We start from the raw sequence: 23,829 nt of genomic DNA on the forward strand, positions 1-23,829 counted from the left end.
GGCAGTTATAATAAGACCATTGAGATTGGTAGAGTGGCCGGCCCTGAAGCCAGTTTGGTATTTGGGGAGAATATGATTGTCCCTAATCCATATGTTAAGATGGGAGAGGAGCAGAGAAGCAAAAAGCTTACAGTCCGCGTCTATAAGAGAGATCGGTCTATAATTCTTTACCTTAGAGCGTAAGCCTCTCTTAAAGATTGGGACAATATGGGCCGTATGCCAACTCATAGGGACCTTCCCGGAATTTACTACGTCCTGAAAAAGCAGGAAGAGTAGATTGGCCCAAATCTCGGGCTCGGCTTTGAATGTATTGTTCGTAAGGCCATTTGGGCCTGGCGCCCTAGATTTCTTAGCCTTAGAAATAAGACAGAACACTGTCTCCAGATCAAAAACTGGTTTCCATGCGTCATTCGATGGGTAAATCATCAATGCATCCGAAGCCATGTCTTCCTCCCCAATATCAAAAAGTTTAGAGTAATAGTCAAACCATTTGGCCTCTGGGATTGCATTAAGCTGATCAGCCATCAATGTGTTATCAAGGCTGGAAACCGAAGCCCAAAAAGCCCTCACATCTCGTTTTATTAGTACTGCAAGCATATACTGTGCGTCATTTTGAATCATAGTAATTTTTCTATGCTTACAGTAGTTTTTGTATTTTTGACGAATGGTTTTAATTTTTGTTGTTTTATCTGCCCAATCCATATCTAGGGCTTGGACATCCCTAATAAGTTTCTTAGTAAGGGCCTTAACATTGGCCAATTGTTGGTCGAAACTATGGTTGTGAAATTTTTTGGAGACTCCTTTCCTTAGCTGGCCATAAATACTACTCTGTAAGACATTGAGAAAACTATCAAAAGAAGAGGTGTTAAAGACTGCTATTTTCCAGCAGAGCGAGGTGTGGTTAAGGGAAGAGATCAGTTTGTTATTAAGAACACTGATGTTAAAAGGAGACCACCTTATCCCTGTCCCTTGACTAACAGTATAAAGCTGAGTGGGTCCACCCTCCGGCAGAAGCTTGGTGAAAAAGGGGCATAGAAATTGAACCCGGAGAATACCATGGTCGCTCCATGAGTTGAAGGACACCTCGACATTAGAAGAAAATGGAATCAGGGAATGGTCGACAAAGACGTAGTCTAAGGTGGAAGATGAGGACGATCTACGCCAGGTTGGGCAGGAAGGATTAGTAGCATCATAATGGCTGTTAAGACAAGTTAGGCCAATTGAATCCAAAGCCAGATTCCAAGATCGGCCCCATGTAAGTTTTAGTCCTATACGTGGGTCATCTTCCATAACCAAGCCCAGGTCATCATAATTGGATTCCAGACAAACAGTGCAGTCTGAATTTAGATCGCCCGCCAAAATGAGTTTGCCCATGGGGTGCAGATATCTCCAGGCAAGGATTGTATCGGTTAACTTCTCCAGAAACAATTCGAGAGGAGAGATTCCCATATGCCAGTAAACATTGACCAAGAGAAAGTAACAATTAGAATCCGGAAAAAACACCTCTAAGGCCATAAAGCCAAAAGGTGTATCCGAAAGCTCCTTAGTAACAGAGCCGAAGGAGGTTCTTACCCCTATAATGAGTCCCCCCGATGCGCGGCCTCCCAGGCTAGGTTTGGCACATTGAGAGAAAATATCGAATCCATCAAGAACTGGAGTTGAAAGTAGCCAAGTTTCTTGGAGAAAAAAACAATGCGAAGCCTTAATCACGGCAACCGTTTCTAGGTTCGTGAACAAATGGGAATTACCTCTAGAGTTCCAAGAAAAAAAACTGAAGCTATTTAGAGGGCGGGCCTTCGAAGAGGATTCTGATTTAACGGGAATTAAATCATTTCCATAAGCCTGCGGTGACATGTGCCCAGCTCGCGGAGTCTCCATTAGATTTGGGCAAAAAATGCCTCCGTTGGGGTGGGGGAGTTCTTTCTGGATGGTAGACCATTGTAAGATTACCTCTATATTCAGCCCCCTCTCCTTTATTTTTGGCAAATTGAGAAGAGTCCACTATTTTTGCTTCAAATCCTAGTTGCTTCAACCCTTCCATATGCCCCATGATCAAATTTAAAACTACCTTCGATCTAAGAATAATATTACTAACATCTACCCGATCATGGAAAGGGAATAAAATGCAATCTATGTCATAGCTAGAGATAAGCGAAAGCGAAGGAAGTTGGTGAAAGATTTTAAGTATGTTACCACGATTTAAACAGATTGGCATATCTTCGCCCCAAAGACTGGAAAGCTGTATAACATCACCAGAAACTTTTGTTGTAGCAGAGACAGGTAAGGACTCAGTAATTTTTTTGGTAAAGTGACCAAGGGGGTCAGCCACCAGATCACAACCCCTTGCCCCTCTTAGTATAGTCCTATTATGGTTGACATTTGGCCCCAGTGGAAATCTTTCCCAAGATTTGGAAACGTTCTTATTATGGGCAAAGTCAAACCCAGAGGGGACCGCTTCTCGAGCCGCAGACATACGCATATTTGAGATGCTAAGAGAAGCAAGGTTAAAAGGGGGGAGAGTCGATAAGACATTGTCTGATCGATCTGTCATATCTCCATCCCTCTTAATGCAGTCCATATTAACAGGGGGCTCCTCAGGAGCAGACAAGAATGCCGGGTCAGAAGGAGAGAGCCGAGTAGTAGGAACCTCGTCCTGTGACAAGCTTACGTTGGAATTAGACACTGTCACCTTGCTGATCTTGGGAACAAGTAGTGACTGAAATAAATGTTTAACCATATCAATGTTAACCATATTAACAGTCGGCGTAGTTAGAGAAGTGTCCGGATGATTCAGGCTTTTTCCAGAAGTAGACTCCAGAGAAGTAGAGGGGAGAATTGCTTCTGGGGCAGAGTCCATAGCCTCCGCTGCAACAATATCAGTAGGCAGTGTTACAGGGTTGGTACTAGTGGATGCTGGTACGGTAAGAGGTGTTATCCGAATGCTAGAAACTGCAATTTCACCAGTACCAACAGTCCTTGGCCCCGCATCTATAGAAGCAGAGGTATTAATCAACATACCCACCGCATCCGTTAAAACAGATGCAGGTGGTAAAATAGGTGGAGCATTGGTGGTATCTGGAGTGGTCACATGAATGGCAGAGGGGATTGGTTCAACAGAGTTATCAGTCCCCTGTGGAACTGCAACAGTGGTGGAAGGGACTAAAGAGTTTGCCATAAAGAGGTTTTTGAAAAATTGATTAGTATACGAAGTAATCTTTTTGACATTCTTCTGATTTTTTGTTTTCTTCATTTGTTGGCTCATTTTCCTTTTCTTTCCTAGACAGGGGAGGACTTTTGGACAGGAATTTTCCTCTGGGGGCTCAGAGGAAATTGCTGCGATTTCTGGAGTTAGGATAATCATGTTTTCTCCTAAGGATGCGATATGGTCACCTTTAGAACGGACGGCCGACTCTGCAGTCCCACCTGCACATGAACGATCTTGTATAGAGAGTTTGAGGGATACCCTTGGCAGATCCTCCTGTACTTTGTCCTCTCCTCTTTCCGTAGAGAATACAGTCGGGACACTGGGAAGTATATCTGTAGGGTCGTCAGCCTCTCGCAAACCATCAAAGGCAGGTCGGGGAGTCATAGAGGAAGAGCCCCGGGAGTCAAGATCTAGTGGTTGGAGAACCAGAAGACCCGGGGCCGCATTGGGGACCACCCCTAAAGTAGTTGCCGTAGTCCCCGTAGGCCCCTGATGTAAATCGTGTATAGGGGCCAAAGGTGGATTGAAGGAGGTAGGGTCAAGACCTTGAGTGTTCAAAAATTGATTTTCTTCTTTTATCATTTTTACTAAATCTTCAAATCTATCTAGGCCCTCCAGCCTAGAATATATTTCAGAAAGTATACGTGAATGGGATGTAACCTCTGACCAGATGTTATCATAGAGACTCACAAAGGAACTCAGAACCATATTCAACGCAGAGATAGTTGGATGGGAGAGTTTAATTCTATCATCAACATCTTTAAGGGTATGATGTAGAATAGACTCACTGGGCGGATCAGTTTTGAAGTCCGGAAGAAGACCTCTTTCTTTTAACCAGTTTTGTTTTTCAGTATACTCGTCAATAAAGTTAGTGAGATCTGAAGGGGAACCTGCCCATGATTCATCACAAATTTGTTGTGTTACATTATTTGTTTTGTTAAGATGGGAGTCCAAGTGGCTATCAGCAATTGCCTTATCTGCACATTCTATGATACTGATATCGTCAATATCCTGGACTGAGAGATCTTCAATATCCAGTTTCTTAGCTACGTTAATTAAGTTAGTGTGGGCCGGGGTATGTACTGGAGGAAGAGGGTAAGGAGATTTAGCCAGAGTGCTAGAAACAGATTTCTTACCAAAAAAATGTGTGATGTTTTTCCCCTGGATTGGATTACCCTGGGTACCTAGATTAATTTTTATTTTTGATATTGAGTTACGGGGCTTGTTGAGAGGGGTTTTGAACGGCAAAGGGATCCCATTAGGGGAGAAGGGAGTTCCCACCACACTAGTAGAAAGGTTAACGTGAGAAGAAGATGTGTGCTTAATATCACTGAGTAATACTTTGGATCCTAAAGAGGGTTGAGTGTGAGAGATAACAACGCTCCCACTGTCCTTCTTCTCTAATAGTTGTGATACAGTAACTTCTGATTCATCCACCATGACTGGGGGTATGGGCATACTAGGATTCAGTGAGGCAATCATTGGAAGAGGGATATTAGGCAAAGGGTTGTTGTCATATGCCATGTTGCTTTTTGTCTTTGAGAAACTGACCCCGACCAAAAGATTGGAGGCAAGAGTAGCAGCTAGACGTTCTTCCTGAGTATCTATAGAAATGTCATGTATTCCATTGAAAATACAGTTATTATGAGCTGTGTTACGTAAAGTGATACCCATAGCATTGCAAACCTCAGACCTCTCTCTCACATGAATTTGGGCCTGGGCTATGTCCCTTAAAAGGAGAGGGTTATAATGGGCCTGAAGTGGAGCATCATCAGAACTCCCCATAGCAATAGGAATGGGGGTTTCTGGCACAATAACTGTAGATGGCATGGAGGGCATACTGACAATGGGCGAAGGGGACAAAGGAGGTGAGACCTCCATAGCAGTCTGACTTCTAAGTCCCTTACGTGTCATTCAGATAAAACCTCAACCTGACAGTAGGCAGAATGAGAAAGAAAATAAAAGTTATGTCAGAGAAGGTACCCAGAAATACACTGAAAATAAGCCTAGATGTCAGGGGAAGTTAGACATAGAGACACACAGCAAAAAAATACTAGGCAATTTTTAAATTTTAAAAATGCAAGTGTTAGAGTATGGCACAAATAGCGAAAATCAAACTCTGAAAGACCAGTACATTGTCTAAAAACCCTATGAAGTATATATGTAACCTAGCATTAAGAGCGAAAAATAAAAAGCAATGTTACACACTCAATTAAATAAAAGTTTTAGTAAATGAGTTGTGTCGGCGTAATAGTCATTTTCTGGGAAGGGAACGCCCGACGGCTTGTGGAGCTGCCAGAGTCCGACTCTCCACCCCAAACCCTCGTAGTAAAAATACAACTTCAATTGGGTTGGCTTGGGAAGGCCCAGAACAGTGTACTCACAGATCACAGCCAAACAGCAAAACAGTATCTCCAGCCCTTACAGTCTCCAGGGCTTAACGCCGCAAGGGCGGCTGTGCCGGCAACTTGTGCAGGCTGGCAGTCACGTGCTGTGTCACGTGTTCAGGAAGGGGTCCGCCCCCTCCAGGAAGCAGAATGGGCTGCAAGAGCTCTGCTCGCAGTGCAGCTGTGAGGGATGGACCTTGCAAGCACGAGCGTTCGTAGGAGAAATAAAACGCTCCTTCCAATCAGCAGAAAATACCAGGAAGGGGGTATGGAGATTGGGTGATAGTTAGCCGGGCAGGAGACTACAGTGGCAAAGGAGTGATTGCAGTAATCAGCCAGGGAAGGAGCCAGGGAGTCAATGTGGTCCTTGATAGTTTTGGAGGAACAGGAGTGAATTTGGCATTGGCTCACACACCCAGAGACAAGACGGAATGCAACATGATCTTTGAGCCCAATAGTCAACTGCTTTGGAGGGACCAGGGCCTGGAGGGGTCTCTAAACTCTATAAAATCCTGAGAGACGATATGCTAGCTCAGCGCCCATCTTACATGAGCTGCTGGGAGACAGACTTAAGCCACCCACTGGAGGATCAAGCGTGGTTAGACATTTGGACTAGAAACCATTCTTCCTCCAGATGTGTGACCAACAACGACATGTGCCTAAAAACTCCATTTCGTTGGTATTACTCCTCTGTTCAACTGCACCACTCTCAGTCCTCAATCGCTAACACTTGCTTGTGAAAATGCTGGGCTCAAGGTTCATACTTTCATATGTGGTGGGACTGTCCACTTATTCATGCCTTCTGGGAAACCATCGTCGCTGCTATTGAATCCATCGCTGGCACCAAGATTTCGATGTGTCCTGAAACTTTACTCTTTGGGGCCCAAATTAAAGACGTATTATCCACAAGCTGGGGAGCGGGCATTACGAGGACTCGCCGCTGGAAATCCCCAGAGGGTCCAGTTCTCTCTTTGTGGTGGATTAAAGTGTGGGACGTGTTGGTGGCGGAAAGGTTTACAGCTGCAAAGGAAGGAAAACTTCACCAATGTATGAACATGTGGGCTCCCTTGTTGGACTATGATCAGGGCTATCCAGTTTTAACATTTAAACCCAGTCTGGCTAGACTACCTGCGGACTGTGGTCTCCTAATAGTATCTGTCATTCTTGAGAGGGAGATTTATGCGGGATCTAAGGGGGGGGGGGGGGTTTACTTACTGCAATTTTCCATGTTCCATGTTCCATCCGATTAATAAAAACAGTTTAAAAAAAAAATAAACGTGTTTATAAATATTCCTGAAACTGTATAGACTGGGCAAGATGCTATAACTGGAAGATTAAATGGGTATTGATTTGGGGCAATACATTCATACATCCTACAGAGATTCTTTTTGTCAAGAAAGATTTTGGTAAATCTCAACAGTTTCATTGTAAAGCAGACAATATTCAAAGCCTCTAAAACTAAAGCATTTTCAAACTGAAGGCTTTTAATTCTCAGTAGGTGTGGACACATGCAGAAGTCGATCTCTAACAAATGATGAGTTTTGATAAAGGACTGAAGGTGCCTCAGTATAAAAAAGGAACCCTAGAAATAGGGAAGATTGACTGAAGGCCAAAAATAAAACATTTCTGCATCAAGGTGTGACAGCAATACTCGCTGCACAAAGGAATTCTACTACAGCAATAGGAGTTCTGCCTTGAGTTCTATTTATTAGGAGGCCTAGAAGGATTATATAATGCGGCTCGATAATGGATATTTTTAATATGAATGCTAGCATGAGCAGGATATTTTGATGCAATCTAAAGGAGCTAATTGGAAGAACTGAAAAAGGGTTATCTCAACCGCAGTTACATTCAGAAGCACAATCGTAACTCATTACAGAATTGAACATCTATTATCATCAGCTACACCTGAAGAAGGAATTGAAGACTATACAAATTTGTGAGAAATCCATCTGGTTAATGCTCACATTCAGGAATTACATGCAGAGGGTTCAGAGGTATAAGAAAATAGCTCAGAGGCATTGTTAACAAATCTCTTTACTAGCACTGGATTATAGATAGTAAGAAGAATTAAATGTTGGGATCTCAATCTGTCAGAAGAAATCAGCAGTGATAAGAAAAGGAAGACAATGGCCCTCATGGCTTCTCAGGAGATAACAACTTGGTCAGGAATTAAGGTCAATTTTAAAACATTGAAGAAAAATGTTGAATGGTCCAGAGTACCTGTTTATTGGTGGCAAACCGCTATTTCTCTCATTTTTGAAACGAGGGAAAGATCAGCAGCGATATGGGCCAATGGATTTATTGGTGTCTTAGAAGATTTACATATTTTCAAACACTTCCATGTGTCAGATTGGAAAATCAGAGATTTAAAAAGAAAACAGAAGAAAAAACAGAACTCAAACATAGGAAATTGTTGAACCATAGCCTGTCCCAACATGCTTTCGTTCCATTAAGAACACATGCTTGGCTAGTCATTTATGACCCAATCCTGCCAGCCCACCTTCTACAGCTGAAGGCTGAACACACTTCGAGACGTTATCTCCTTCAGAAAAGACCATCAAAACGTGGCTGTTCTCTGTGGCAACCTGATGTTTCTTCCTTCCCAGTCTCGCTCTCTCTTCACAGCACCATATGTTTCTGTCACTGTTTTGTTTACATCCAGAATATTTCCCACTACAGGTAAAGTACAACTCTCAGAACAGTCGGGACTACTTGGATTTGCTCAGCAACACCAAAAGCAAAGCGCAGAGTGAGGGATCAATGTATATAGTCAACCACCACTAGGTGTGCACCAGCCGTAGCCACAGCAACGGACCCACATGCACTTGCAATCAAACCGAACTCTAATATACAAAGCACAACAGCTATCAGATGGCAGCTATGACCTACGACAAATTTCAGTCAAGCTGGTCACATAGGAGATTTAGAGTGCAAGAGATTTGCTGACCTCTCCCAGCACCCATTCATATGCCTGCCAATCTTAGGTTGCTACGTGGAGCACGACCAGCCCACCTAACCCCCATCACAGCCTAATGCGCACCCCTATTCTACTCAGTCCAGCAATCTACATACTTGAACTCTGTCCCCAAGGGCATTCACCCACAAGCACGCTGAGGCCATACTAATGGGTTAAAGGCGCTATTCAAATGACATACTACTAACTTATAGTTTCACTTTCAGATCCTTGACCACTACATAACCCAATATTTGATTCCCTGGGAAGAAGGGGGCCTATATGAGCCTATAAACTACACAACTACTGGAGATCGACACTTACAGTGGAGTAACATTCAGTTTCAGTATTGGGTCTTTTCTAGATTCGCATACCTTACAATACAGACTACCAAGCAGCAATAGGAGCAACAAGCATAGGTTATTCACGAACACAACCACTATGACAGAAGGACATCTGGTGAAGAGGTAAGGGGGAAGGAACAAGTTACTTACCTGTAATTGTTGTTCTCCAGCATGGGTCTGGCATGGATTCACATGCTCATGAATATTCCCCGTCGTCAGGCTGGGAATCCTCGGTAAAGAAAAAACCAGTATCAGTTTCGTTTCTGATCTGTCTTTCGTAGTAATAACCAATCACTGGTCTCTGCGTCATACTGACCACAGCCAATGACTGCCCTCTACCTAAGCACCGCCTCTGGCAGCCATCTTCAGATTTGGAAGCACGTGAAGTGGCAGTATGACCAAGTGAAGAGCCGCAGAGGGGTAGGCGGGAGGGTTCGCATGTGAATCCATGCCAGACCCATGCTGGAGAACAACAGTTACAGGTAAGTAACTTGTTCCTTCTCCAGCATGGGGTCTGGCATGGATTCACATGCTCATGAATAAAGAATACATAGCAGTACACACATGCACAACCACGGGAGGTGGCAAAGGCTCAACATTAAGCATTACATCAAACTCAACATTAAGCACCTTACCTCCTCACCAGGCTCACCTCAGGCGAACAGGTTGCGCAGCACTGCTTGGCCGACCCTGGACTCCTCCCTGGAATCCCGATCGACGCAGTAGAATTTCGTGAAGGTGTGCGTCGACCTCTACGTAGCAGCCCTGCATATGTCCAGCAGGGGCACACCAGAAAGGAACGCCATGGTAGCTGCGATCGCTCTGGTGGAATGGGCTCTCGGACGGCCAGGCAGCGGTCGGTTTGCCAACCGATGACAGTACATGATACAGCCGGAGAGCCATCTGGAAATGGAAGCCTTCGAGAGAGCCTTCCCCTGATTGACAGGTCCAAAGTTCACAAAGAGTTGTGACGTCTTCCGAAAACACTTTGTGCGGTCCACGTAGAACTTCAGCGCTCTAGCCACATCCAGCGAGTGCAAAGTCCTCTCAGCCGGCGACGAAGGCGACGGGAAGAACACAGGCAACACCAAGGGTTCGTTGAGATGGAAGTCCGACGGTACCTTGGGCATGAAGGAGGGGTGCGTCCTGAGCACTACCCTCGTGTCGTGAAAAGTCAAGTACGGGGCCTTGCAGGAAAGGGCCTGGATCCCTTCCACCCGTCGTGCGGAGGTGATGGCCACAAGAAACGCTGTTTTCCACGACAGAAACTTCAACGGGGCCGAGTGCAGAGGCTCGAACGGAGGTCCCATGAGCTTGGTCAGCACCACGTTGAGCTCCTACGCCGGGGCCGGAGCCTTCACCGGCGGGAACGATCTGAACAGCCCCTTCATGAACTCTTTCACCAGACGATGAGACCACAAGGACGTCCGGCCCGTGGTTCTGGTGTATCGGGAGATCGCAGCAAGATGAATCTTGATGGACGCGTGTGCCAGTCCAGCTTTGGCCAGCGTCAGCAGGTACGGCAGTACCTGGGGAGCCGTAATCCGTAGAGGGTTAATCTTCTGTGCGTGGCACCAGACAGAGAACCTCTTCCATTTGTGTCCGTAGCATTTAAGAGTCGAGGACGCCCTGGCCTTTGCAAGAACCTCTCTGCAGTCGGCTGGTATGTCGTATCCTCCCAACTCTAGCGCTGCAGGAGCCAGGCCTGCAAGTTCAGCGATTTCGGGTCGTGGTGGAGGATGGCGCCTCCTTCCCTGGAGAGTAGATCCGCGTCCACCGGCAGCTTGATTGGCGGGGACGCTGACAAGTCCAGAAGGTCCGGGAACCATATCTGCCTCGGCCACGCAGGTGCGACGAGGATCATCCTGCACCGTGACCTCTTGAGCTGGTTGACAAGCCGGATTAGCAGTGGCAAAGGAGGGAACGCGTATAGGAACAGGCCTTCCCAGGGGAACGAGAAAGCATCGCCCATGCTCCTCGCCTGGGGAAACCTGCTGGCGAACCTCCGGCACTTGGAGTTCGTCGCTGTCGTGAACAGGTCGATCTGGGGTGTGCCCCACCGTCGGAAGAGGCGATCCACTAGATTCTGCCGTAGTTCCCACTCGTGGCACGAGCGCAGCTCCCTGCTGAGTGAGTCGGCGATGGTGTTCTTTATCCCTGCCAGATGAAGCGGCACCAGAAACATCCTTTGGGCGACGGCCCAATGCCACAGGTCCTGCGCCTCCTTGGACAGTGCTGGGGACCTGGTTCCGCCCTGTTTCCTGATGTAAAACATGGTGGTGGTGTTGTCGGTGAAGATCCTCACCACCTTGCCCTTGAGGGACGGAAGGAAGGACCTGAGGGCCCAGAACACTGCACGGAGCTCCAGGACGTTGATATGGAGGGACTTCTCCGTCGGGAGCCAAAGGCCTCTCGCGTGCAGATTTTTGGTGTGCGCTCCCCACCCTTCCAGGGAGGCATCCGTGGTCACTGTCTCCTGGTGGTCTGGGGTCTGGAAGTCCATGCCCGCCGTCAGATGCGCGCGGATGCCCCACCACTGGACCGCTCGGCGGAAATTCTCGTCGAGTGTGATCCTCTCCTCGAAGCCGCCCGTTGTTTGGATCCAGCGCGCGTCCAGGAACTCCTGCAACGGGCGCATCCGGAGCCTGCACATGGGAATGAGGCAGATGCAAGAAGACATCATTCCAAGGAGGGACTTGATGGACCTCACCTTGGCCGCGTCGGAAACCAACATCCGCTGTACCTTGCCCAGGATGGACCTGGTCCTTTCCTCCGACGGGGAGGCCAGAAGGGACACTGTGTCGAGCTTCGCTCCCAGAAACAGTGCGTTTTGCGCGGGTACCAGGTGGGACTTGACGTAGTTCACGGAGAATCCCAGGTCGGTGAGAAGTTGGACGGTCCTTGCCGTGTGATCCACGGCGAGCTCCCTCGTCTTGGCTCAGATGAGCCAGTCGTCCAGGTAGGGGTAGACGTGGATCCCCTCGCGACGCAGCTGCGCCGCCACCGGTGCAAGGCACTTGGTGAATACCCTGGGTGCCGACCGTAGTCCGAAGGGGAGGGCTTTGAACTGGTAGTGACGCCCCTGGACCACAAACCTGAGGAATTTTCGGTGCCCCTTTAGGATGGGAATATGGAAGTAGGCATCCTCCAAATCCAACGACGACAGGAAGTCTCCTTCCTCCAGCTGACCCAGGACGTGCTGGAGGGTGACAATCCGGAACTTTTGCGCCTTGATGAACTTGTTCAGACGTCGCAGGTCCAGGATGGGGCGCCATCCCCCCGTCTTCTTCTTCACGAGGAAGTATCTCGAGTAAACTCCGGAGCCCCGAAGCCTCTTTGGGACGAGTTTGATGGCGCCCTTCCTGAGCATCGCCTTTACCTCCAGGAGAAGTTGAGGGACGTGAAGTTCTTTCCTGGCCACGGGGGGGACGCGCGGACACCTTCTTCGAAACTCGAGCGCGTGGCCCCGGGCCAAGGCGTCCAGCACCCAACGGTCGGTGGAGATGGACTCCCACACGCTGACGAAGCTCGCCAGCCGGCCTCCCACCGGGGTGCTTCGGTGGGGGCCCGACCCCACGGCCGGTTCAATCCTGCTTCGACGAGGCTTTGCCGCCTTGACCTCCTTGGCGACGACGGCGGGGTCCGCCAGACTTGCCTCGTCCTCTGTAGGCCTCCTGAGCCGACGAGCGGGCCGCTTGACGGTAGGTGGAGAAACCGCCGCCGGAACTTTTGGAGGCGCCCTTGCCTCTGCTGCTCCGAAAGGGCGTCCGTCGTTGTTGCAGAACTCCAAGGGCCCGGGCCGTCTCGGTGTCCGCTTTAATGGCCTGAAGGGAATCGTCCACTGTTTTCCCAAACAGGTTGTTCCCATCGAAGGGCATGTCCAGGACTCTGGTCTGAACGTCTTGACGGAAGTCCGTAGCCTTGAGCCATCCACGCCGCCTAAGGCAAACGCCGTTGCCCAACTGGCGGAACCCAGTGTCGGCGATGTCCGTCGCAACGGTAATGGCGTGGTCCGAAGCCACCTCACCTTCCTGCAGGATCTCCAGGGCCTCTGCTCTCTTGTCGTCCGGCAAGAAGTCCAGCAGGGGAGCCAGTTTGTACCAGAGCTCCCTGTCGTAGCGGGCCACGATAGCCAAGGCGTTGGCCGCTTTAATCGTCGTCGCCGCAGACGAGATGACTCTGCGTCCCATAGCGTCCAATTTCTTTCCCTCGCCGTCCGGTGGGGAAGTCGATGTGGAGGCCGCACCCCCCCCGCTTTTTTCCTGGCCGCCGCGGAGACGACGGAGTCCGGGGTAGGCTGCGTACCGGTCTCTTCTAGCTGGCGTCGTGGAAGGGTTCTTGAGGAGGGTGAGGCCCTCATCCCAAATGTCGTCCAATAGAGGCACTGAGAGGACCGTCTTCCTCTTGGCCTTGCGCCGCTGATAAAGGAAACCTTCCTTCTTCTCCTCAGGGCAGAGTTGGAAAAGCTCGGATGCCCTGGTGATCATGGAGTGGAACGATCCAATCTCGTCGGGCGGAGAAGCCCTGGTGGGAGGCGACGACGGTACATCCTCGTCGTATACCTCGTCGTCCGTACCCGTCGCTGCCGTGTCAGTCCCCATATCATCCCCTCGGGTGGACGGGGAGGAGGGCTGGAAGGGGCGCGACAGCTGAAAAGGAGGCGGAGGGTGGATCCTTCTTTTCTTGGTAGGGGGAACACCAGAAGGTCCCAGTTCTGGGTCCCCCGACGGGAGAGGTTCCGTCGGCAACGGTAGTCTCGTCCTTATCTCTGAGCATAAGGACTGTATAGCCAACAAAATGGCCGCCGAGTTGTCTCGCGGCGCCGGCAGAGGGGAATCCGACGGGCGATCAGGGGCCCCGTCGGTACCCTCGACGATGTCGTCGTCACCTGCGTCGGGATCCATCCCGACGGGCCGGTCTTCTTCCACGCCGAGGCCGTGGCTTAAGACTTCGACCAGCTCCTCCTCCGAGGTTGAGGCCGAATCTACGACGACGCCCTGCCCCCCCCTTTTTCTTCCCCACGGGGGATTTCACTGGGGTCCTATCGATGGGCACAAAAGAGGACTCCCTCCGAGGTGGCAGGGAGACTCTGAGCCCCGAGGTCGCCATCACTGGTGTAGCCTCCACAGGCTGAGCCAGGGCCGCCGCGACAGTTTCGATAGAGGGCTTGGCCGGATGGATTAAGGCCTTCACCACTTAGGTGCGCTCACCGCCTTATCCTTGAGGGGGGGGGACACTGCCTCGCTCCCCCTCCGCCTTCGAGCTCGACCGGGGCCTCTCCAGGAGCTTCGCCGGGTGCTCGGCCTTCCTCTTACCCGACCCAGAGCGTTGGCTCGTGGTTGATGGTGCCGGGGAGGGTGCGCCCTGCCTGGCGCCTGTAGAGCCCGACCGTTCGGCGCTCCCGGTGCCAGCGGACTCGCGGTGCTTGGCCTTATGTTGGACCCCCGTCGCCGGGGCGTCCTCAAAGGTCTTAGAAGACTGCTCGGCTTTCTTCCTCTTCTTCTCGCCGGACGGGCTCTTCCCTTCCAGCAAGTTGGCGAGACGTTGATGGCGGTCCTTCATGGTCCGCTCCGACATGTTGCCGCAAAACGCACAGTCCTTCTCCACGTGCGTCTTGTCCTCATGTAGGCAGTAAAGACAAAAAGAGTGTTCGTCCTCCTTGAAGACGTTCTGCAGCTGGCATCCAGGGCAGACCCTGAACAGCTTTCCGGGCGTCGAGCTCCCCTTCTTCTGGGCCATGACCGGGCCTGAGAAACTTCTGGAGTCCTCCAAAAGCGTAGCTCGACGAAATCTTCACCCTTGAGGGGCGCAGACGAATCCGACACGGGTCCCCGTTGATCGGATGGAGAATCGGTGGAGCTTGAGGCTCTTTTGACCGAAAAAACGAAGTTTTTGAGAAAAAACGTGAAAAAAATAGCACTAACGCTCGAGAGCAATAGCACGAGGATCCCAACACATGAACGTGCGGTAAAAATCTGAAGATGGCTGCCAGAGGCGGTGCTTAGGTAGAGGGCAGTCATTGGCTGTGGTCAGTATGACGCAGAGACCAGTGATTGGTTATTACTACGAAAGACAGATCAGAAACGAAACTGATACTGGTTTTTTTTTTACCGAGGATTCCCAGCCTGACGACGGGGAATATTCATGAGCATGTGAATCCATGCCAGACCCCATGCTGGAGAATAGCCAGCTCTTTTTTGATTTTCAATCATATAAAACGCAAGCAATTCTGTTGCTGAAAGGGGAGGTCTGCCAACCAGAAACCACTTTCATAAATGCTACATGCCAAAATGGTAGCATACATGTGCTGTCGCTGAGCCCCTTAGCACCAGCTATTTAGTGGCACAGGGCAGCTTCAAAGGCTGCATGTGCATCCTCAACAGCTGAGGGACACACAGTTCCTACAGTCAGAGGTGGCTTTTCAATCTTCTGCACCGCCGATCTAAGTTTCAATAATTGAATGCCTTAGTCAGTCTGGTGCACATAAATGTTTAATTATAAGCCAAGCCCAGTTGTGGCATGATGACCGATAAGAGCCCACAATTATACAATCACAGTAATTTGATATCTCACAGTGTCAACTGACAGAACTGCTGTTGATCTGATCCGACTGTCTCCACTACTGACACATGGAATAGCCAGGATGCCTCCCCTTTCATTCTCCGGCAGGATGGGTCACACCTCCCCTCAGGGCATAAAAAACTTCCCCCAAGAGGTCTACTAGGAACCAGTGCTTCAGAAGCAGCACTGACATGAAGCCACTCCCCCACCCGGGTGCAGACTACTGGAGTCCCTTTGACGCCAACAGGCATTGGAAGGGGCAGAGTGAGTAGTGAGAAAAGGAAGGTAGGCCTTAAGAATGGTCCCACCATCTTGGTTTCCGTTGGGGCTCTTCCTTTTTCCTGTCCGCCTCCATTTCCTGCAGGCAAGGTATTCTGGATATGATGTTATAAGGCATAGGTCACTTGTTACAAAAGGGATTGGGCTCCTTACCTTATAGCAGGCTTGTTTTGGGCCAAACTCCTCTGCATTTTGCCTTTAAAGGGAGAGTTGTATCCCCTCATTCTTTGATTCATCCCTGTAGGTTTAAGCCAATGGAGTGGGAGTGGAGTTATAGTGAATACATTTGTTTATTTTTGGCCCCCCCAAGCCCCTGTTTCCCACCCCTAAAAACCAATTCCGACCATTTCCCAAAAATATTTAACCCTTTACCCCACCCTAAATACATTCACTATAAAGGTTTTCAAGATAAAAGATTCGATATATATGTCATTCAATATAAAGGATTCAATATAAACCCTGCTGTCTCTTCCCAAAATATCTAGAAAGCATAATTTCTAACTGCATTCTCACGTTATTCTGACGTCACAAGTGGGTAGAAGGAGGGGCTGTGTCACTTCCTGCGAGCAGTGCTCACAAACCTCTGATGTCCTGGCAGCCAGGTTTCTGCAACTACACAGAAGCTTGCAGATGTCCACAGGGCTTGGTCCATGAGAGGCTTAGTTCTCATTCCAATTCACTTGCGTTCACCACTATATTTATGTTTTCCAGGCAACCACTGAGATTCCCAGTTAATAGCAGTGGGCCTACATATGAAGCTGGGGCATCCTTCATACCTCCTGCACCCTGAGTTCTGAGACTTAAAAGCACCTAGTCAGTCAGGAGCCTCTTTTGTTCGACAAACTGTACAACAGGGGTGGCGAGGTAATAAATAAATTCAAGCTCATTTTACACACTAGGCATAATTGGCAAAAGCAACACAGACTTACAAGCCCATGTTTAGCTTTGCCATGAAAACAAAATCTTTCTCCTGAAGGGCCATGAATGTCTGGATGCAAATAGCCTGGCACCCTTGACATTAGGCCTTGAAGGCAACACTGTCTGATGGAGAAGGGTCAGGCGGCGGGCATAATGAGGTGGTTTCTTAGGAGTGACCCTGCCTCTCATGACAGCTATTCTACTTGGGCCTCCTCTTCCCACTCCTCTTGGGAGTACACCAAGGTCTAGAACAGTACCTTTGCTGCATCACCTCGGATATGTTGTACATTAAGTGGGAGTCAAGCTCTCTTTCCCCAATTGCTGCAGTTGCAAGTTGCAACGCTCTCCCAGATCTTTCTGGGTCCAATTTCCTCAAGAAGGAAAGTTTCCTTGACGATGACAAGGACCTTTGACATATTGTAAAAATAATAGTTATCTATATGGCACTTTCGAGCAAAGCGCTGTATATAGAACATGTGTATGTACAATTGTTATCCAAACGAAGTTGGTTCGCATCCATCGACCTCAGAAGGATGAATGGCAGAGTTGCCAAGATTCGGACCTGCAGATCACACAGATCTCAGCAGCTAGTGATTAACCCGTTGAGCTTTCTTACAGGTTGTACAGCCTTGACTGATGCCCACACCTTACTTTGACTAGCAGAATCTCTAGACTAAGACAGGACCTCCTTGATCTGCTCTGACAACGGTCTCAGGCCTCGCTGGCAACGACAGCAGCTCTGCCACATATGGGAGCCAATGTAGGGCTTCTGGCAGAGACTCAAAATAGCAGCAGGTGCAATGCTGATTGCGCTGACGGAGGCAAATGTTTTGCCTCACTAACAGACTGTGGCTTCCAAGAAGGCCTCCATTTCTTCAACGTCGGAAAACCCAACTATCCCAGATAGCAGTACGGTATCTCTTTTCTCAAAACCACCAAAGGTTCTGAAACTGGCTTTGGGCGCTGGACACCTCACCACACGTAGCACTCCATATGGGCATTCTTTGCCCCAGCACATTTTAACTATATAGGTAGTTATGCTGGCGTCTGTGCAACTACTACTATTAATATGAAAACTTGCTGGGAATCTGTAACCAGACCAGAAACTCTTAAGTATCGCAACCAAATCGAAATAATATAGATTAGGGTGATTACTACTTTTCGGGAGTGGTACAGTCAAAAACACATACTTCTTGGAGAATACGGGTGGTACTGGTCAGAATCGTAGAGTGCAGAGGCATTAGGAAAGATTTAGGAGTTGGATGAGTGGTCTGTGGATGGCAACCAAGATTCGATCCAACGCATTACTTGTAAATAAATGCTCCAATTATTCGTACTAAATTGTATGTTTTTGGGCGTGAAAAGGAAGAACATTTTGAAAGAGGAATAGAAGAATGTATGGGTTTGAAGGTCACACTGTCAAAAAGTAACTTTGCACTGTGAAATAACGGACCTGAGTAGGCCAAGAATAGGATGGCAGATGCAGACTATCAAAAGTAAAGTGGGAGCGGGCATGTATGAAGTCAAGTTACGATAAAGCAGCGAAAGGTATGGCCCCTGTACGATTACCAGATCACCAGGCAGGAAGGCAGGAAAATGGGTGGCTTTAGAGAAAGTGTGGCGCCAATGTATGGCAGAATGAATGTGGGCTTCAAAGAAAATTCAATCCCATAGGAGAAGGTCCCACCCAGCCATTTCAGGGCACACTGCATGCAAATCGTGTCATGGCCAACTCCACCTATTTCTACGAAAGACCCACAATTCCCCTTCCATATAAGGGATCCCAAATAGTTTAAAAAATGGTTGGGTACAGGTCTTGAGAGAGCGGGACTGCCAAGGAGGGGTGGTGAACAGATCACAACCTTAGAGCTGGAGGGTTATTTACGCAAAGGGTTTATTCCCAGCTTTTCATACCTGCAAGTAAAGCAGGCCCCATCAGAAGAAACGTGGGGCGAACCGTACACAGCAGAAATGGAGCTAGGAGATTATGGATACTTGTGAGAATGGCTTAAGATTTGAACTATAATTTCAGTCACGAGTATCTGCGAGAGAAAAGCAAAGGCTTCAGCAGAATAACTTTAACCTATTGTGGGGTACTTTGCTCCAAGTGGTTACAATGACCTTTACTTGGTGGATTTTTTTTGGTTGACACTTTCGTTGCCCTGGTTAAGTCCCACACCCCTCAACCAACCACACCCACCCACACACACACACACCCCCACACACACACACACACACCCACACACTCTAAGCGTTTAGCATACATTGGAGTGCGCTTGTTGAACAAGGTAAATACTTCCACATGTGGTCGGGGTACAGGGAGGAATAGTATTGTTAGAGGTGCTAAATAGAAGGATGCTACAGGCAAAGAAAGGATCAAATACCCTTTAAGGATTATGTTCAGTTTACTTATTGTAGGTGGCAGATTTACAAAGTTTCTGGCAAAGGTGCATGCTAGGTTGATGGTGGCAAAGGTGTGTTTGATTAAGGCATGGATTCCACACAAGGAATTATTCAAGGTGTCTGTCACACGTACACTCGCAAGCATGTGTTTGACAAAAAGTGTGAGCATTTCAGGTACACATTCACAGAGCGATAACTGGCGGTGGGGGGGGGGAGGGAGTAAGTGTATGGGGAAGCAGAAACTGTGGGATATCAGACGGTGTCCATTTTCCAGGTGGCAATGAAAAGCAATGATTAGAAAATATATCTATTCCCCCTTAGGAGTTTTACCCATTACGTTTAGCAGCGATTTTAGTGTAATGAGATGGTATTGTTTATTGCCTTAGGACACGTTTTACTGGATGAACGACTGGAGGGGATAAGATTGAGCAACGGAAAATATTGTCTTTTTTCATTATTCTTTGAGTATGCAAAATTATTCTGAAGCTTCCTATGTAAGAGAACAAAATGGTCAAATAGTAATATAAAATAATGTTAGCATGCCAAGTGTACAAACAGCCTTTTATGTCCTCACTTCACGAAGCAATGATACATTATGTGCACTATTGCGTTATGTTTGTGCGGTCATCTCACCACAACGAAGCAGGACACAAAAAAACCTGTGAAAACGGGTCCCTGTGTGATCGATCCCCGGTTATTTCCACCATTTTTCCAGGGGACATGAACAATATTTAGCTGCAGCAGCCACATAGCAAGACATTTCCTTTGGGGATACGCAATTATTTGCTTCACCAGAGCGAATACAAACTCTTCTGATCAGTGTGGGTTTGAATGATGCATGTCCCAGATCACCAAGATGATTTGCAGCCCCAGTACCTAGAGCACCAGCAAATCCCAGCATTGGATAGGAAATTGCACAAAGTACGCATGCATGAGGTGCTGAAGCCCGTAGGACTATGCATACAATTGATGGATCAGCTTCCACCATCTACAATCTGCAGGGCCAGCATCCCTTAACCTAGGAACTTGTTCTATTTCTTTTATTTAAACTTTAAAAATGTTCAAAGGGCACAACCATAGCACCAAAGTGAGAAAGGTCTATGCGAAACAAATATGGAACAAACATCAGGGACATCATACATTTCGTTGGCAAAGGAACATTCAAATTAAATCAGAAACAAAGCATTTAAAACAAGATAAAAGATTAACAGTATTAGCAGAAAATCAGAGACCAAAGCCTAAGTGTCTAATGAACGATATAAAATCTATCAATGCGAGACTGGTGAGGGATTTCCACATGCTACCAAAGCTCCTGAGGAGTGTCAAAGTAGGAGCGTTTCAACTTCTGGACTGCCAATGGAAACTGGTCCGGACTTTGAAGTCCTTGCAAACAAAATGTGATCCAGTGCAGTCTAAACTGGGCAGTTGGTATGTATAACCTTATGAGTGACGTGTGTCTCCTTAAAGTCAGGCTCTAGGATCCAGAGGAAGCCAGTGCAGCTTCTTGAGCATCACACCCATTTCCTAGTCCCATATACTCGCATGGCTGCAGCATTCGTTGGGTGCACAGTTAGCAAGGGGACTGTTCGCTCTGCAGAAAGATTCTGGAATAAAGGACTTGACCTCCAGGGATGCCAGCAGGAATGCTGGGGATGCCTTTTTGTGCTGCGAAAAAACATGCCCTCTGGTGTCTTCATACCAGGTAGACTGTACTAGGAGAAAGAGAAGGAGAACATACCTAGGAGTACAAAGACAAGACAACAAAGTAGGCTGCATCCTTTAAACTCACCAATAATATTAAGGGGTAGTTTAAGTGCTGCTGCCGTAACAATCGCTGAGCAGATAGTTGCTGCTCCTCCCATATCACCTCTCATTGCATCCATGCCCGAAGAAGGCTTCAATGAAATTCCGCCACTGCAATAAAGAACAAAATGATACGACAACCGTGACCACTTATGCAAAAACAGCCTTTAGCGAGAGTATGTTATTATAGCCATTCTGGCTGACAACCATTCCAAACTTGTGGATGTGAATTTTAGACTGATCACAACCAATGAACTATTGTGTTTAATTTTCCACCGAGAGCCATTCACTTCAGTTAACAGGAGCCAATTTTTCACCAGGTGAAGATTGAGAAAATAGCCCAATCACAACGAGAAAGCAATTGATTTATGGCTTTTTTTTTATTTCAGACAGCCGAAAAAGCTTAAATCCCCATTCAAATTGAACAGGTCTATTTCAAAGACCAATACAAGAAATGTTTTGTTCCGCCATTCACATTAGCAGATACTTAATGGGAACAATGACAATTTTTGTATGGATTTGTAATACTTCAAACAGGTTATTTTATCTTGGATTTGTATAGTGCCTTCTGCCATGGGTTCTGGCGTTGAAACGCTTTGCCTGTCAGAGACAAAGAGGGGCGGGGCATGATACAACATTCAGTAGTAGCATGGAGGAGCAAAGTCTGGTGGACAGGGGATGAGGGTGGAGGATAGATAAGAAGCTCAGGAAGTCATGAGAAGGAAAAAGGTGGCGGAGCCATGTATACAATTGGACCATTTATCGTCGGACTCAACTGTTGGGACGGAGTGCCGAAAGGAGAGATAGCTAGAGAGCAGTGTTTGCCACAACAGGAGGTATGGCTGGAAAGTACTCGCCTCATGGTGAGTCTGGGCACGTTGAAGCCATGCCCAAGAAAAAACAGATGGCAAAGCCCAAATTTGCAACAGCTCCACTTTCTGGATTTGAATAATGCATCATTCTTTTGAAGCATACATAAAGGCGAAAGAGAAGACTACAAGTTAATTTTGCAGGAAACACTAACGCAATACACCAAGTTACATTTTTGAAAAAGGAGCACCCGGAAGTGGAGTCTTCTAGATCGGCAAGCACCGATAGTACTAATTTAGCAACTCCAGTGTCGGCAGACCTTTAGACTTGACCACACACTCCGTCTTTGATGGAGATGATATGGATGTGATAGATTAAGTATGCAAGGGGGGGCGGGGAATATAGTTACACAGACCATTGAGGGTCAGTGCACAGATAATGGCGCCTTTGGGGTGAGAAATAACAGTCTAGGTTCTACCTCTTTATTAAATGACCATCCACCGCCTTATGTAAGGCCTAATTCAGATCTAGCAGTCCATGGCACTATGTCTTTTTGTACCAGTTGTAGTACATCGGTAGATGAGAAGGGTGGGGACCACAGTGTGTGTGGCAATTGGGCGTTGAAAACATTTTTGAAGATGTAGACTGTGCGATGTATAACCGTTCTATGATGCGTCAAATGTGTTCTGCAATTCCAGCCTTGAGATTAATTGACTCATGGGCCATAGAGCAGGTTGAGTTCATGAACGAGTCTAGATTGGACTTTTGTCCTCCTTATAAACTCTAGACCATAACATTATATTCGGCCAGATCGAATCCTTTGTTTCAATGGGGATGGATGGGTTTCCGTGGGTGCCCAAGCCCAGTGGTATTTTAAAGGACTGCGTTAGGCCTAGGCCTTCAGTGACATTTGCCATTGATGACGGGCAAAATCAGTCACTTAAATGTACTATCAATTCAGGGAACAGACGTACAGTGACAATAAAGCAGTGTGACAACATCAACAATCCGTCAAATTCTGATGTAAATGATTGGCAGTGGCTACCAGGTTTTCTTGGGAACTAATATGATTCACGCCCAATGAGTACACATTTAACGGGTCAAGTGTGTCAATATTATCTTGGAACTCCCGAGAGTAATAGCTTTGTTCATGAGAATAGAAATGGACTCGATATTAACGTTCGCTGACTGACTCGATTATTGTGGATGGATACACAACAATTTAAAAAAAAATACTATAAAAAGGCCTTTAGGGTACACCTTCGGGGGCCTTTTAATTGGTCTCGATGTGCGAGTCTGTGGTGGCCACGAGAGCTCGGTGGAGGGATAAACATGTACTAGAATGTAAAGTAAACTACTTGGACACAGCTGTCTTTAGGCATGTAATGACTTGTTAGAGGAATGGTCTAGTTTCCCTCATCCATGTGAAGTATAGTTGCTGGAGATTTTAACTGATTGCATGGGATCTCCGATTTTGGACCAATACAATGGTCAGTTAAAGCAGGGTGTCGCATGCGAGACTTATCAGGGCTAATGGGAACATGGTTGAGTACATTCCATGTGCACCTACCTAGTTCTCAGGCATGAGTTCTAGCACAATTGATTACATTTTTCTGTCTAAGAACTTATTTATGTTAACAAAATACTTTACAATAGTGAAGATTTAGCGACCACGTACAATTGGTGTTAGTCTCGACCTTATTAATGGTTTTTTCTCACTCATGTGTTTTGACCTGATTTGGATTAGGTGTTTTCACTATTTTTGGAGACTGACAAACTCCATAGGCATCTACGTTTTGTATCGCGACACACAGCACCTTCAGTGTAGTGTCAGAGACATCCTTTAGATTTCTCATCAGGTTTAAATACCTTTTCTTGTGTGAACTACTGTTTCCAAGAATAGCAAAGTGAAATTGACGTTACTTCCCTTTTCTCTTTGTAGGTCCAGCACACACCATGTTATGTGGAATATTGGGGGGTTACCTAGTAGCCCCTTATCCTACATTTTCATATAATGTTTATGTTACTCTCACTAATTTAAATGTCTGGTGGCAGTGTTTTAAATGTTCCTACCATTGTGCTTTTCCACCACAGGCTGAACCCCCAGCTGCAGTACAGCACCCATGGGTAACCATTTCGTCAAAATGGCCCGGTCGTCTTTTT

General features: G+C 47.4%; 1 protein-coding gene across 1 annotated transcript in view; it reads right to left on the minus strand.

Moving 5' to 3' along the window:
* LAP3 (leucine aminopeptidase 3) overlaps positions 1-23,829 on the minus strand; it is a 518,160-nt gene that overhangs the window by 150,792 nt on the left and 343,539 nt on the right. Inside the window, exon 8 of the mRNA XM_069631910.1 lies at positions 20,843-20,967. Coding sequence (XP_069488011.1) covers positions 20,843-20,967 — 125 coding nt within the window. The remainder of the gene's footprint in view (positions 1-20,842; positions 20,968-23,829) is intronic.

The sequence above is a fragment of the Ambystoma mexicanum genome, chromosome 6q, assembly GCF_040938575.1.
Source record: "Ambystoma mexicanum isolate Mex_15411 chromosome 6q, UKY_AmexF1_1, whole genome shotgun sequence".
Taxonomy (NCBI): domain Eukaryota; kingdom Metazoa; phylum Chordata; class Amphibia; order Caudata; family Ambystomatidae; genus Ambystoma; species Ambystoma mexicanum.